The 17019-nt window shown below is 41.0% G+C and overlaps 1 gene segment (V, D, J or C); it reads right to left on the bottom strand.

Moving 5' to 3' along the window:
* Positions 1-15238: 15238 nt before the first annotated feature.
* The window catches only part of LOC123233151, a 10106-nt gene continuing 8325 nt past the window's right edge, over positions 15239-17019 (bottom strand). Inside the window, 1 exon segment of the V gene segment in view lies at positions 15239-15330. Coding sequence covers positions 15239-15330 — 92 coding nt within the window.

Raw genomic sequence — 17019 nt, forward strand, 5'->3', positions numbered from 1 at the left:
GGAATCTCCCAAGATTCCAAGTGTCCAAGTGGCAGCCCTGCCCCCAGTCATGGCTTCTTGCAAATCTTGCAAAACTTAACTTACACATTGCTGAAGTAATGCCACTGAAGAATTCTGGGGTGGGTGCAGGAGAGAAAAGTCAGTTCAATCCAGAAGAGGGTGAAGGAAAACAGGACTGAATGGACTCTTCCCTGAAGGCATTTGAGCAGCCAAAAGGAAGGGAAAGTAGGGAATTGGAGTCTGACCCCAGTATATCACACATAGAAGGTTGGCGATGGAATATTAGAAGTTGTCCCAAGGCTGATCTCTGTCTTCATGTGCCTGCGACTTCCATACCATGTAGCAAGTCCAGCAGCCACAGCCTGGTAAAAGAGTCTTGTCTGAAGGGCTAAATCAGGATGAGGGCAATGGACAGGGCTCAAACCTGATGGTAATTTTGGTTGTTCGAAATGGCAGGAGGGATTACATGGGAGGCTATATTGTCAAGGGAAAGAAGAAAGAAAATGAGAAAAAATAGATTTAAATAAAGAAGCCAGTCCAGAGGTATGTGATCTGACTGACTCTGAAATATCCTTCCCATTGACTATAGGAATCAGCCCCTCCACCAATCAACCATGGACTCTACACCCACTGATAGTCAAACCCATCTCTGCTGAGAAGAAGGTTTGAGGCAACAGAACTCAATGGATCTCTGAGAAAGGGGTGAACCTGATGTCAGAGGGTGGATGTCAAGAGGTCTGGATAATCCCTTTCCTTGAGTTGGCAGGTACTCATCAGTTCCCATGGGTAGAGGTCCTCTAGCTGGGAGATTTTGTTGATTGAGAGAGTATACTCATGGATTTTAGTATAGAATATTTTATAAAAATTCTTACCAGTAGTTTTAGAATCACTACTGTAAAATTGGAATTTGGGAGATGCCATTTAAAAGTATATATATATTTTTCATGTGAGAGACTTTAAAACTACATTTCCCATGATTCCTCATGGCAAACAGTTAGTATGATGATGTAAGAGAGGAGTTAAATCTCCCTGGGGAGGAGGAAGTGGTCCTCTTGGCTAGCAGGCTCCCTAAGGGAAGGGAGGTAAAAATGGCTGAGGGCTGCAGTTTTGAATTCTTACAAGTGCGTGCTCTAATATTTTTATCCCTATCAGCATGGCTTTAATTAAAATACTAATTTATATTATTATATCAGTCCTTATCATTTTTAATCATAACACTACTATGATTGTCTAAGTTATGAAACAGAAAGAAAAGTTGTAAGGGGTTATTTTTAAAAATGATGAAGGTTGATACCATGAGGGAAAATAGTATTTTAATTAAAGCCATGTTGATAGAAATAAATTAGACCATGTGTGTACCTTCATTGTATGAGATAACTTATTTCCTCCAGTCTTCCCTTTTCTGCCTCTACCGCTTTCCCAATGTTCTTATTTCTCTTTCTTCCTATTCTTTTCTTAACATCAAAACATAAGGAACCTGGGAACTGCTCCATAAGTTTGATAGATCTGTGACATTATCAGTGTGGAGATTCCCTCCAGGCTTATGGACAATAAACCCTCCACTGTTATGAATGTGGTCATTTCCATGTCCTCCAAATCAGGTCTGACTTTTCTGAACATGAGAATAATTTTACAACAAATATTTTCTATAAATCTCAACAAATAGTATAAATATAAATAAATTTGCTACTGATTTTAAATGTGCCACGGATCACAGTCCCCCTCCCTTCTCTCCAGTCTGGATTCAGATAAGCAACAGCTTACTGAGCCCATGAGGCTTGTTCATGCCTAAGAAACAGAGATGTTCCTGATCTTTCAGCTAAATGGCCCAGGAATGCAGAACCCCTGAACTCTGTGCCAGAGGCTACTGCAAGGGCAGGATTCCTGAGTGCTGAAGGACTGACCAGTCTGCATCTCCCCCTGCTTTGTCCTCAGCATGCACTTAGGCTCCAGCTTCTTTCAGACTCTCCCTCTGCCTCCTCCCTGCATTCTTCAGCTGTCCTTGGGACTTCCCTACCTCAAAATGACACAAAGAACCACAGAGATGGGAGGAATCTTAGAGGGTAGCAAGTGCCTAATGATCTAGCTTCCTGTTCCTGCCACCTTCAGGCTCCTGCCTGCTCTAAGAAGGGACATACACCTAAGGACTTTGAGCAAAACTAGCTGGGTTCCAAGCAAATGCCAAACAATCTTTATTGCAATTAGACTGATCAGACAGACCTGCTGAAATATTTTAATATATATCTTGAAATGCACTGAAATTGTGAATCCATAGACAATGGAGGGCACAAATGGAAAAAATTCTTTGCTCTCCCAGAAGATCCATGCCAGCTCTAGCAACTGGTGTTATTGTAAGGTTGAAACACAGATCACTTTAATCCACACTCCTTAAACAAGCAGAGAAAATTCCTCACTCCTTGTCTCCTATTTCTCAAAGGTCCCTGTAAAGGTAGAATTTTACTGTGGTACAGCATAACTCCAAGAAAGCAGGGTCAGTTGAAGACCATTGGAACCAGGATTATAAAATGGGGATCCCAATAAGGAGGAGTTGTTGGTTTTGGAGAGCTGGAAGGAGAAGGAAGCATGAGTTTGCAATCTCCTGAACCAAGCATACTCACAACAACCTTTCCTCTGACCATCTTTGAATACCTGCCTTGACTGACCTTGCTCACCACAGGTGCTGAGAGATTTCAGAGACTCATTTCAGAGCCAATTTCTCTATCACAGACACCATCTTCTGCCACCTCCAATATACTCTCTAGTAATCATTAATTTATCTAGAAACAGGAATTAGGACTTAGTTGGGTGAAGGGGGAGTGAAGTTCAGTTTGGGGCTTCTGCCCTGACTGGATCAGGGACTCCATTAGGCTTCCACAGATAATCAATAGTCATCTCCCACACCCTCTTTCCTTCTTCCTCCTGCCCTTTCCCTTAGCTCTGTACTGTTATTAAAAACATTATACCAAGTCAGTTAACATTTTGGTTCAATGAACAAAGTATTTAAAGGAAGAACTACAGATGCTGCCGTACCTGAGAAGAATTCCACCATTTTCAACTGAATTTCAGTTCCCTGAAGCAGGGAAGGGTCCTGGGGGAGGTTTAACCAACTATCTCTGGCTGTGGACATCTCAGACAGGCTTGAGACATCTCCTTCTACTGGGAAACAAATCCTTCAGCTAATCCTGAGCGATAGGACTGAATCTACCCAATCCTTACAGGAAAGCCATTGGCTAATATCCCTTGAAGTAATTAGCAGGGCTACAGTGCTGATCTGTGAGGAGGTCCAAGTGCCTCAGCCTCTCACCATCTTCCATAGCAGCAGGCTTGCTTTTGACACCACTTAGGACCAGCTGCTTTAGGGTAGACCTTCTGACCTGTCCGCATTCCAGCCAAACATGGGGAGTGCTTCACTCTTGTTGGAAAGAATAGATTTACATCTTTTTTTCTGCAGGTCTCCCTGTATCCCTGGGGCAGGGTTTTGAGGGTATAATAATGGAAGGTGACATTTGGAGCTCTCCAGAGTCAGTTACAAAAACTTTCATGTGTCCATGTCATCTCTTTGGTGTATCTTCAATCTCTCCCTTCCTCATGACCCTTTAGACTCTTCTGTAACCCTCACTATATCTCACCCTAACTCCACCCTCCCATATCTAATCTGCTGAAAGGTCAGTGGATTGTAGCTTTATATCCTCCACACTTTAACTTGTGATAATGTTAAATTGGAAAAGTAGAGAGTAATTCATTGTGATTCAAAGCATAGAGTAAAAGTCCTGCTTCCTAGTTAAGAAGATAATTGTGATAGCAACTTAGGTGAGATGGATGAATATTTACAAAAAAATAAATTGCCTAGATTAACAGTAGAAGAAATAGAATACTTAAATAATCCCATATCAGAAAAAGAAATTGAAAAAGCCATCAAAGAACTCTCTAAGAAAAATGCCCAGGACCAGATGGATTCACAAGTGAATTCTATCAAACCTTCAAAGAACAACTAATTCCAATACTATATAAACTATTTGACATAATAAGCAAAGAAGGAATTCTACCAAACTCCTTTTATGATACAAATATGGTACTGATCCCAAAGCCAGGTAGGTCAAAAACAGAGAAAGAAATCTACAGACCAATCTCCTTAATGAACAAAGATGCAAAAATCTTAAATAGAATACTAACAAAGAGACTCCAGCAAGTGATCACGAGGGTTATTCATTATAATCGGGTGGGATTTATACCAGGAATGCAAGGATGGTTCAGCATAAGGAAAACCATTCACACAATTGACCATATCAACAAGCAAACCAACAAAACCCACATGATTATCTCAACAGATGCTGAAAAAGCCTTTGAGAAAATACAGCACCCATTTCTATTGAAAACACTAGAAAGTATAAGAATAGAAGGACCTTTCCTAAAAATAATAAACAGTATATATTTAAAGCCATCAACAAGCACAATATGCAATGTGAATAAATTAAAAGCCTTCCCAATAAGATCAGGCTTGAAACAAGGATGCCCATTATCACCTCTATTATTTAACATTGTACTAGAAACACTAGCAGTAGCAATTAGAGAAGAAAAAGAAATTGAAGGTATTAAAATATGCAGTGAGGAGTCTAAGGTATCACTCTTTGCAAATGATATGATGGTCTACTTAAAAAATCCTAGAGAATAAACTAAAAAGCAAGGAGAAATAACCTACAACTTTAGCAAAGTTTCAGGATACAAAATAAATTCACATAAATCATCAGCATTTCTATTTATTTCCAACACATCACAGCAGCAAGAGATAGAAACAGAAACACCATTTAAAATCACCCCAGACAATATAGAATATTTAGGAATCTATCTACCAAAACAAACATAGGAATAATTCAAACACAACTCCAAAAAATTTTGAAACAATTAAAACTAGATCAAAACAATTAGAAAAGCATTGATTGCTCATGGGTAAGATGAGCTAACATAATAAAAATGACCATTCTACCCAAATTAATATATTTATTTAGTGCCATACATATCAGACTACCAAAAAACTTCTTTACTGAATTGGGAAAATCTATAGCAAAGTTCAATTGGAAGAACAAAACATCAAGAATATTAAGGGAAATATTGGAAAAAAATGTGAAGGAAGGTGGCCTAGCAGTACCAGATATTAAACTATACTATCAGGCAGCGTAATCAAAACGATATGGTACTGGCTAAGAGGCAGAAGGGAGGATCAAGTGCAGTAGACTTGGGGTAAGTGACATCAGCAAGACAGTCTATGATAAACCCAAAGAGCCCAACTTTGGGGGCAAAAATCCACTATTTGTCAAAAACTGCTGGGGAAATTGGAAAACAATATGGGAGAGACTAGGTTTAGATCAACATTTCACACCCTACACCAAGATAAATTCAGAATGGGTGAATGACTTGAATATAAAGAGGGAAACTATAAATAAGTTAAGTGAACACAGAATAGTATATTTGTCAGATCTCTGGGAAAGGGAAAATTTTAAAACCAAGCAAGAGTTAGAAAAAATTACAAAATGTAAAATAAATAATTTTGATTACATTAAATTAAAAGGTTTTTGTCCAAACAAAAACAGTGCAACCAAAATCAGAAGGGAAACAACAAATTGGGAAAAATCTTTATAACAAAAAAATCTGACAGGGTTCTAGTTACTTAAATATACAAGGAGTTAAATCAATTGTATAAAAAATCAAGCCATTCCCCAATTGATAAATGGGTAAGGGACATGAATAGGCAATTTTCAGATAAAGAAATCAAAACTATCAATAAGCACATGAGAAAGTGTTCTAAATCTCTAATAATTAGAGAAATGCAAATGAAAACAACTCTGATGTACTACCTCACACCTAGCAGATTGGCTAAAATGATAGAAGGGGAGAGTAATGAATGTTGGAGGGGATGTGGCAAAATTGGGACATTAATGCATTGCTGGTGGAGTTGTGAACTGATCCAACCATTCTGGATGGCAATTTGGAACTATGCCCAAAGGGATATAAAAGAATGCCTGCCCTTTGATCCATCCATACCATTGCTAGGTTTTTAATCCAAAGAGATCATAGATGAGCAGACTTATACAAAAATATTTATAGCCGTGCTTTTTGTGGTGTCAAAAAACTGGAAAATGAGGATATGCCCTTCAATTGGGGAATGGTTGAACAAATTGTAGTATCTGATGGTGATGGAATACTATTGTGCTCAAAGGAATAATAAACTGGAGGAATTTCATGTGAACTGGAAAGACCTCCAGGAATTGATGCAGAGTGAAAGGAGCAGAGCCAGAAGAACATTGTACACAGAGGCTGATATACTATGCTAAAATCGAATGTAATGGACTTCTGTACTAGCAGCAATGCAATGACCCAGTGCAATTCTGAGGGACTTATGGAAAGGAACGCTACTCACATTCAGAGGAAGAACTACAGGAGTGGAAACGCAGAAGAGAAGCAACTGCTTGAACACATGGGTTGAGACGGACAAAGATTGGGAATGTAGACTCAAAACAACCACACCAATGCAACTATCAACAATTTGGAAATAGGTCTTGATCAATGATACATGTTAAAACTAGTGGAAATGTGCATGAGCTATGGGGGGGGGTCAGGGGGTGAAGGGGAAAGAAGAACATGAAACATGTAGCCATGATAACTTTTCTAAAAAAATGAAAATCATTAAATGTTAAAAAAAATGAAACGAAAGGGGCTACAGTAAAAAAAAAAAAAAGTAGATGACAGTCTTCCTTCTGGATATTAGGAAATCTGGGTGCAAACTCCACTTCCTGTGAGGTCTCCCAGGATCAGTTACAACTTGTCCCAACCACCATGGGGTCCATCTCAGAGAGAGACTCCACACTTCCTGCTTCCCCATTCCATTTAGAATTCTCCAGCCCTGCTAGCTAGGTCTCCTAAATAATAATTAGTAAACTTTCTCTCAACAAACCCCAATCATGCCCGCATCAACCCATTCAAGCAGTTGTTTTTCTTCTATGTTTCCACTCCTGTAGTTCTTCCTCTGAATGTGGGTAACGCTCTTTTCCATAGATCCCTCAGAATTTTCCTGGGTCATTGCATTGCTGCTAGTACAGAAGTCCATTACATTCTATTTTACCACAGTGTATCCACTATTCCAGTTCACATGGAATTCCTCCAGTTTATTATTCCTTTGAGCACAATAGTATTCCATCACCAGCATATACCACAATTTGTTCAGCCATACCCCAATTGAATGGCATACCCTCGTTTTCCAGTTTTTTGCCACCACAAAAAGCACAGCTATAAATATTTTTGTACAAGTCTTTTTATCTATCATATCTTGGGGGGTACAAACCCAGTAAAGGTATGGTTGGATCGAAGGGCAGGCAGTCTTTTACAGCTCTCTGATCACCCATCAATTCTTGATCCTCACATCCTCAAGACATTCCTGTTACTTTTAAATTAAAATAGTTACCTGTTACTGAGATCTGTTTCTAGTCTATCATCTCCAAGAATTCTCACTTTTGAGTAGTTCTCACAGTTGAACTTGATTCCCTGGCTGAAGAGGATTTCTGAGGCTAATCATCAACTCTTGCCTGAGATTAACTCCTTATCAATTCAAGATCATCTGTATCAATTTGCAGTCAGATAAATATAATCAATATACCAGCAAGAAATTGAAATATATATCCTCAAAGAAATAGGGGGTTAGGCCTGTTTTCAGTTGGGAATTCTAACAGCATCAGCCTTCTGACTCTCCCCAGAGGGAAGTGCTGTCCAGCTGCTGAACAGAGAGCAGCCTGCTGAATATTATCCCAACACTACCTATAGCAGTCCTCCAGAGTACCATATCCCCCATCCCATGTTCTCATTCCAGAAGGACAGGGAGACGTCTCCCACAATGAACAATGATGAAAACGTGGACAATGAATAGCAAGGAATCTGCATACTGGGGACTCTGGCATTCCAGAAGAATCCCCCAAATTTGCATATGCTCCTCATTCCCTATGACATCACACCATAAAACGCATCTGCACCTGAATCTGGCCATGACCCACTACCAGGGTATTCAGGAAAGGTGAAGATTTTTCTGGAATGGAAGATGACAAGCTCCCTGGACTTAATAAACATTCCAACCTTATTTCACAGTGCTGGGAAGCTGTTACTCTACAGTTATGGCTGCTTTTCTATACATGAAGCTGCCACTATACAACAGAGCTGCTAGTCTATACGACCAGCTGCAAAGAGGCTACTCAACTAGCCCCTGGACTTGTCCATCAGCCCTAAGGCTAACTGATTAGCCACCAGACTATTCCACTAGTTATTATGTAACCATAAACTGCTTCTTCAAATAAAATTATTTTCTTACGAATTGAATGGAATTTAAGTCTCCCATTTGTGGGCTGAGATTCTTATACATACTTGGGTGTTTGTGCCACAAGAACTCTCTACTCTGTCCATGATCCAGTGATAGTGGCCAAACGGATTCCATCTTGCAACTCTGCCTTTCCCTTAGTTTTCTCCACTGCTTAGAATATGTCCTCCATCCTCACCTTGGCCTCTTGGATTCAGTCTTTCTTGGGTTCAAGTCCACTTCACTTTCTGAGAAGTTTCCCTTTGTCCCTACTACTCTTAGAGCTTTCCTTCTGAGTCCTAGATCCAATTCTTCCTTAGGCTTTCAATTCTACCCCAGGGCATGAATTCTACATGCTCATCTCTGGGTCTCCACTTTCACCATCTCTTCAACACCTGCCTCTCTTCCTCCTTCATGTCCAGGGATCAGACTTTCCTAATAAACCATGGGCAGCAGACTAATGTGAAAGTAGACGTCCCTATCATTTGAACTGCTGACAGCAAATGTCTCTGTAGAAAAGATTTTGTAGGGTACCATTTATAAGGATGAATCTAGATTTGATGGAACTATCTTGAAATAAATTATAATGTAGTAACACTTCAATTCACCTGTTTTCCTATTAGGATAATTATATTTGACCTTTTCTGTGTGTGTGAAACCCTCTAGCCACTTTTATGATTATAATAGTATTAACCTTCATGATTATTCTTATAACACAATCAGTTTTGAGTTCATAGTCAAATAATATAGTTGCTTTGTAAAAATTATAAACATTAACTAAGATAATTATAGTTTGGGGTACTACCAAACTTGTTTACATTCTCACCTTATGCCTATAACCCAGGAGATTCCATAAATCCTACCATACACCTCTTGGGAGTATAACAAGATGGTCAGACAAATAGAGGAAGGATGGTCTTGTTTGTAGAATAAATCACACAGGAGGTGAAAGGCTATTCGTTTTCACATATCAGTTAACTAAAACTGCTGACTTCTACTATTCCACTATAATCATTAGTGAAAACACCAAGATTCTGAGTACTGTAAAGTTACCAGCCATAGTGACCTTTTTTATACTTACCAGATTAATCTCACTTATGTCATTAAGATGCCCATATCAGTGATTTTTCATCCATTCTATTTTTATGACTGTATTTTCTGTCACTGTGTCATGAGATTTCTTGTACATAAAAATGGTCATCTCCTAAGGCTCAGGGTCTCTCCTCTTGATTTGACCAGGGTCTACCTTTATTGGGAGTTTGGTCTCCTCCCAACAAATCTATTTAGCTTGGAGTTCTGTACTAGTGTGATAAATTTTTGCCACATATGTAGCACAGACCTTAATACTAAAAAGGCTTAAGATTTGATGTATAAGTGATGGGTTTAGAAATTGTAGAACTAAGTATAATTGTATCATTTATGTTACACTGGCCTATGAATGCAATCAGTCCAGAGTGTCAAGATGATAGATCCATGGTGATTTTCTATGTAAGATAATTATGTAAGATACTGCATTCAATGGAAAAGAAAGCATTGGAATGTAAATAATTTCATTTTATATTGGAAATCTACAATATCATTTGTTATCTTTTAATTTTTGCTTCATAGGAATTTTTGGGAAAGTCACATAGGAAATGGTGCTAATTACAAATGATTTTTATAGAGCAAAGTCATCATTCCCTTACTAAATTAACACCTCTTTAGATCTAGATGCCATGAATTGATGAATTAAAGCATTCATGGATAGGGTTAGAATATTTTAAAAACTGAAGTATTTAATTGGACATATTGTTGTAATGCAAATAACTTCTTGTTTCTACTTTTATTCTTGGTTGCATTAGTTTTGTTTGCACTCACAGTTTTGAAGTTAATATAATAAAAATTACTATTTTATACTTCATAATGTTACATATTTATTTTTAGATATGAAAATAGAGATATACTTTCCTCACTGCTCCAATTAACTTGCTACTGTGTGGCGACCATTAGGGCATTCTAGTCATGCTCACAGAGAAGTCCAGCCAGCAACAAAAATGAAAGAGATGAGTTTTGATACCCAGTCTTGCCTCAGTTTATCAACCCTTTCTCTCCCCAATAACTTACAATTCTCATCTCAGCAGGCAACTGTGGCTTTCTATTTTGCCTGGGCCACCCAGGGGGCAGTCCAGAGGGCAGTGCAGGAGACATAACCCTGCCCTTGTCTCATGATCTCGACTCTATTGCTACCTTTTCCACCTGCCATTCTATCCTCACTCAATGTTTTCCATCACAGAATCCTCTCCTCTGAGTCAACTTCAGGTTCATGCCAGTTATCCTGCCCATGAAAGGGGGAGGATAAATTTCCTTCACACAATAACAAGATGGCAGTTGCACATGAACATCTTTCCACATAGTTTGTATTCTAAAGGTTTCTCCTAAGTGTAGATTCTCTGATGTATAGCAAGTTTGGAGCTCAGAATGAATGTCTTTCCACATTGCTTGCATTCATAAGGTTTCTCAACAGTGTGAACTCTTATGTACAAGATGGGAATTCTGACTGAATGTCTTCCCACATTGATTGCATTCATAAGGTTTCTCCCCTGTGTGGACTCTCTGATGCGCAGCAAGTCTGGAGTTATTTCTGAAAGCCTTCCCACACTGCTTGCATTCATAAGGTTTCTCCCCAGTGTGGACTCTCTCATGAACAGAAAGTTCAAAGCTCTGTCTGAAAGTCTTTCCACAATGCTTGCATTCATAAGGTTTCTCCCCAGTATGGAGTCTCTGATGAGCAGCAAGATTGGTTCTTTGACTGAATCTCTTTCCACAGTGATTGCATTCATAAGGTTTCTCCCCAGTGTGGACTCTCTGATGTACAACAAGATTGGAGTTATTTGTGAATGTCTTTCCACAGTGATTGCATTCATAAGGTTTCTCCCCAGTGTGGACTCTCTGATGTGCATCAAGACTGGACTTACGTGTGAATGTCTTACCACACTGTTTGCACTCATAAGGTTTCTCCCCAGTGTGGACTCTCTGATGTACAACAAGATTGGAGTTATTTGTGAACGTCTTTCCACACTGCTTGCATTCATAAGGTTTCTCTCCAGTGTGAACTCTCTGATGAATAGTAAGTTTGAAGCTCTGTGTGAAAGTCTTTCCACAATACGTGCATTCATAAGGTTTCTCCCCAGTGTGGAGTCTCTGATGTGTAGCAAGATTATAACTCTGGCTGAATCTCTTTCCACACTGTTTGCATTCATAAGGTTTCTCCCCAGTGTGGAGTCTCTGATGTACAACAAGATTGGAGTTATTTATGAATGTCTTTCCACACTGCTTGCATTCATAAGGTTTCTCCCCAGTGTGAACTCTCTGATGAATAGTAAGTTTGAAGCTCTGTTTGAAAGTCTTTCCACAATGCTTGCATTCATAAGGTTTCTTGCCATTGTGGATTCTCTGACATAGAGCAAGACTGTAACTCTGATTGAATGTCTTTCTATGTTGCTTGCTTTCATAAGATTTCTCCCCAATGTGGATTTTCTGATGTACAGCAAGTCTGGAACTCAGTCTGAATGTCTTTCCACATTGCCTGCATTCATAAGGTCTCTTACCAGTATGGATTCTCTGATATCCAGGAATACTGGCCCTGTGCATAAAAGTCTTTCTGCACCGATTACTTTCACTAGATTTTTCCAAAGTGTACATTCTTTGATGTTCAATATGAGATGGGTTTTGAGGTGCAACACAGAATTCTCTGAAAGTGAAGTTATTGGGACCATCACTCTTGAATGTTTGTAGGTCCATTTCTCCCACAAGAAGGCTCACCTCTGTGGTATTCTCCTTCATTTCAGGTCTGATCTCTCCTAAAAGAGAAAACAGTAAAATATACATATATAATGACACAAACACATATATAACTCTATCTCTTTTCCACCACTGTGAGAACACGAACCACTTTATATCCTATTTCCTCAGGAAAGAAAAGTCCTCCAACTTAATGGGCACAATCCATGCTTTGAAAATGCCATTACACTAAAGCTAGACAACAATTTAAATAAGAAAGAGTGTCCCATGTGATTTCATTGGATCTTCATTACAAATCTGGGATTTTGGACAGGCTAGCTTTATTACATTCCAAACTCAGACCATGACCTCAGAAAAGCTGGATGAGTGACTTGACTTGAAATCCTGGCAGCTGAGACCATATCTTGCGGCTGGGCATGCTCTGTCTATAGTACTAAACAATTCACTTTCAGTCTTTGCTTTCATTTTCATTGTCTATACATTCACCTCTTTTCATACGTATGACACCATTCGGTAGAAGTAGACTAAATATTTCTATTTCATCATCTAGCTTCTTTGTAAACATTACGTAATTCCCTTCATGATTGCTTATTTTTCTTCCAATATCTGAGATCAGATGAAGAAATTCAGCACTCTTTTTTGTAGTTATCCATGTCATAAAAGATTTTGTTCTGTTCCCTACTCCTTGAAAGCAGCCTTTACTTTTCTTTAAATGCCTCTTTTCGTGAAAATAAAATCCTTTTACTGAATAAAATTTTTAAAAAAACATGGCATTTCTAAAGTTTAAAAATATGTCTCATATAGTAAATTGAGTCCATAATCCTTTTTTAAGGAAATGAGTAAGGGGGCAGCTGGGTAGCTCAGTGGATTGAGAGCCAGACCTAGAGATGGGAGGTCCAAGGTTCAAATCTGATTTCAGACACTTCCCAGCTGTGTGACCCTGGGCAAGTCACTTGACCCCCATTGCCTACCCTTACCACTCTTCCACCAAGGAGCCAATACACAGTATTGACTCGAAGTCGGAATGTAAGGGTTTAAAAATAATTTCAATATAGGTCCTTCTGCCCCCAAATCCAGCCCTGGCTTCACCAAAGCACACAGAAGCCTCTGGTCACCCAACTCTTCCACAACTCTTTTTCCCTCCTTTACCTGGGCAGCAGTTCCTCAAACCTTCTTGCTCCAGAATCCATGGGGCTTCCCTCTGCTCTAAATAAGAGATAACATCTTCTGGGGGAGCTGGAAGCCCTGGGAATAGGAGAATCAGTCAAGTAGGAAGATGGAGAGAAGTTCATCACTGAGTTCTCTTTAGGGAAATGTTGGGGAGTCTAATGACATCACTCAGAGACTCTCTCCATGGTGTTCCCACAGGATTCTGCCCTCACCCCTCAGTGTCTGTAACGCTAGAGCCAAGAGTAGGATCAGCTTGTTACCCTACTGGTGGTCCCAGAATGAGTGCCACTCCTATCCTCCATCCTGTTCGTGTCCATTTTCGAAGAAAATCCTAAACTCCACACTGGGTCCAGGGGTCAGTGTTCTTGGGCAGTCAGAAGCCCCAGACCCAGGGACCTGGAGGGATAGGATTTTGTCCCATCACTCTGACTGTTCCTCCCTCCCTAACACCCATCTGGTCCTCATGGACTGTTCTCTCAGGGATGCTCTTCCTCCTCTCGTGGGGAATTTAACAATTCTCCTGGGGCCTAATGATCTCTCAGCCAGTCCACTCATCCTGACAATCACAGAGGAGGGCAAGCAGAGCCTGCAAGAGGCTTACAGAAATTCCTGGAGGAGTCTCCACAGCATTTAGTGTGGGGAGGGGAGTAGGGAGAATGTCGAGGAGTCAATCTGGAAACAGAACATTAGGTTCTAAGGAATTTTCTTCAGAGAAGGCTGGACTCAGTCTACAATTTTCCATTATCTAGAAATGAGAGGCAGTTAGAAGGGGAGGGGGCAAGGACCTGGGATCAGAGAGTTCCTAATGTGGGTGTCTCAGAACAAGACACTTAATGAAATCTATTTCATCTGTAAAATGGAGGTAATAGTGTCATTGAATTAGGAGGATGAAGGTGAGGAAGAAGTGCCATATTACAGAAAAAATCCTTGGCAGAGCAGGTCATTATAAATGCTTCATCCCTTCCCTCCCTTTCTCACTAGCTCTACTGGAGGCTTAGGGCAATAGAAAGACTAAAGACAAACCTGACCTCCTGAAGACACTTAGGAACTCTGAGCTATGGGTTTATGCTGATTAAAGAGAAAAAGATTCCCAATGTAGATCCAAACTAGAGGGGGAAAAGGTAGGAGGAAAACCCTAACAGTTTTCCCAGATGGGTTTGGAGGCCTAATTCCAGACCAGGGAAAGGGGAGAAGGAATCAGTTCAGATTACTTGCACATCTGAGATTCTCCAACACGCATTTGATCTCAGACTTTGGTAACACCAAAGGGAACCCCCAAGAACCCATTACAAAATGCAAAGTCCTTTTATAGGAGAATCAGGCAGCAGGAGGGCCCTGGCTCTGGGACTCAGCATACCAGCCCTCATCCCTTCTTCATGACAGAAAAGTGCTCCCAAACCTGCCTCCTGCTGAAGGTGATATTCCCTTGGGTGGCAGACTCAGGCAGCGGGGAGAGGGCTCCTTACCCATAGAGAGCAGGTTCCAGGCATTCTCCAGCATCACCTCCTTGTACAGCTCCTTCTGGGGAGGGGACAAGAGACGCCACTCCTCCTGGGTGAAGTCCACAGCCACATCCTTGAATGTCACCACCTCCTAGAGCAGCCCAAGGCAAAGCACAGAGGGCTGAAAGTCACATCAGAATAAAGAGCCCACCTGTGGTCAGTTACAGGACAAAACTGACGCACAGAAAAGGGAGGGGTTCAAAGGTCCCCCCTTTGTCAATGTCAGAGCCAGCACCTGAAGCTGAGACGTTAAGAGCTCAATGGAAGTTTGAGAAAAGCAGCTCTGGGATGCTCTGAAAGGAAGCCGAGGAGTTTCTAGTGTATGAAGGAAAATATCTAGGGGACCCCTATTGCAGCTTTGATCCCAAGGGCCCCAGTGGTGGTATGTGGCTGTCAGAGTCTGTGGCCCTGTTGCTATGTCCTAGGGCACCCAGCATCAGTGTAAGAGTCATCAACCTGCCAGAGCCAGAGCCATGGAGGGAAAAGCTGGAGAATGTAAAAGGCAGGTGAGGAATGGAGTGGGGGCCTTTGTACCTTCCCCAAGAACTAAATGGCTCTCAGGGCTGAGGGTTTGTTTCTGAGCTTTCCTGAGCTCTTGATCTCTGGCCAGCCCAGCCTGAGCAAACTGAATCGAGAATGTGATCTACAAAGGCTGAGACATCTCTCTTTCTGTCTCTCAAACTCTCTCTTCACTAACAAATGCTCGTAAATATGTTAATAAGCCCCCAGACCCATTTTTACTTATAACACTTTGGAAGGCACAAGAAAGGAGAGAATGTGTTCCAGAGAGAACAGGGGGCAGCCCAGGAGGACCTATCCTTGGAGAAGGCTGAGCTGATCTCATAATATTTACATATCAATCCTATTTACCAGTAACTGCTTTTGCCTGGTAACTGCCTGAGTCTTGGTTCTCTGTCTCCTGACTCAGCACCACATTCAGCCAGCCTGTAACGAGTGAAGTGCAGAATCTAGCTCTCAGGCACTTCCTCACTGCTCTAGCCTCATTTCAAGGCATTAGCTAAACATGGAAGATTCAAGTGAGCCCCAGGGAGTCATGTCTAGTCTTTCTACACCCCTGACCCATTTCAGAGATATCTAGTTTGCTGTCCAAAGTCAGGGCCCTGACCTTGCACTGGACTCAAACAAGAATCTCTTTTTAGTCTGAGGAGAGGAGGGCTGGGACATCACTGGCCCCTCATTATTGATTATTCCAGTCAGTCACAGTGTCCCTGATTACCACAGCTCTATAGCCAATGGTGATCCTCCATCCTATGATAGACATTACTTACCCTGTCTGTTATTTCATCTGAGCTCTCCCAAACCTATCAAAGAGATATGTCCTTCTGTTTAGGGTTTAGAGAATTAACAGAGGCAAGTCGCTGACCCCTTTTACTGTCAGGCGGCATTCTCCTGCTTGTCTTTCTCTGAGAACTGCCTCAGTTTACTCGAGTTAAATTTCACTCCCAACAACTGCAAATGTGAGCTTCACAATGTTGGACGGAACAGTAGATGTTCACTATTGAAGAGGAATCTGCAGTATTTTTAGGAAGAGACACTGAAGGGAAGAGATCATTTGCTTCTTGAACACCCTGAGCAGCAGAAATGCAGGAGGAGTGAATAACTGAAGATAACAGTAGAAGCAGCAGTACATCAGAGAGAACAGAAGTTTCCTTAAAAAACTACAGACAAGGAGAAAGGAAGGGAGGAAGGAGGAAGCTCTGGAGGGATAAAATAGAAGACAAAGACAGAAGGGATCATATGAAGAATCATGTGGCATCTCATCTGTTCCAGGAGGATGCTTCTTTTGTTGACCTCCAGGACCACAGAGAAGAGGAGGTAGATACAGAGAAGATGGGGACACACCCAGGGCATCTTAAGGACCAGAAACCTTTATTTACATTCCCTCCACTTTCATCACATGTTTTGTACCTCCCCCACCCAGAACTAAGTGGCTCTCTGGGCTGGGGGTTTGTCTCTGAGCTTTCCTGATCTCTTGATCTCTGGTCAGCCCACCCTGAGTAAACTGAATAAAGAATGAGATCTAGAAAGGGTGAGACCTCTCTCTCTCTTTCTGCCTCTCTCAAACTCTCTCTTCACTAACAAATGCTCATCAATCTGGGGATTCCCCAGGAGGCAAAAGACAATCCTTGCCCTCCAGGAGCTCACAGCCCAGTGGGGGAGGGAGACAATACACAGACACATGGACACAAATCAAACCCTGTCTAGGAGAAA

This window comes from Gracilinanus agilis, chromosome 2 (genome assembly GCF_016433145.1).
Source record: "Gracilinanus agilis isolate LMUSP501 chromosome 2, AgileGrace, whole genome shotgun sequence".
Lineage (NCBI taxonomy): Eukaryota > Metazoa > Chordata > Mammalia > Didelphimorphia > Didelphidae > Gracilinanus > Gracilinanus agilis.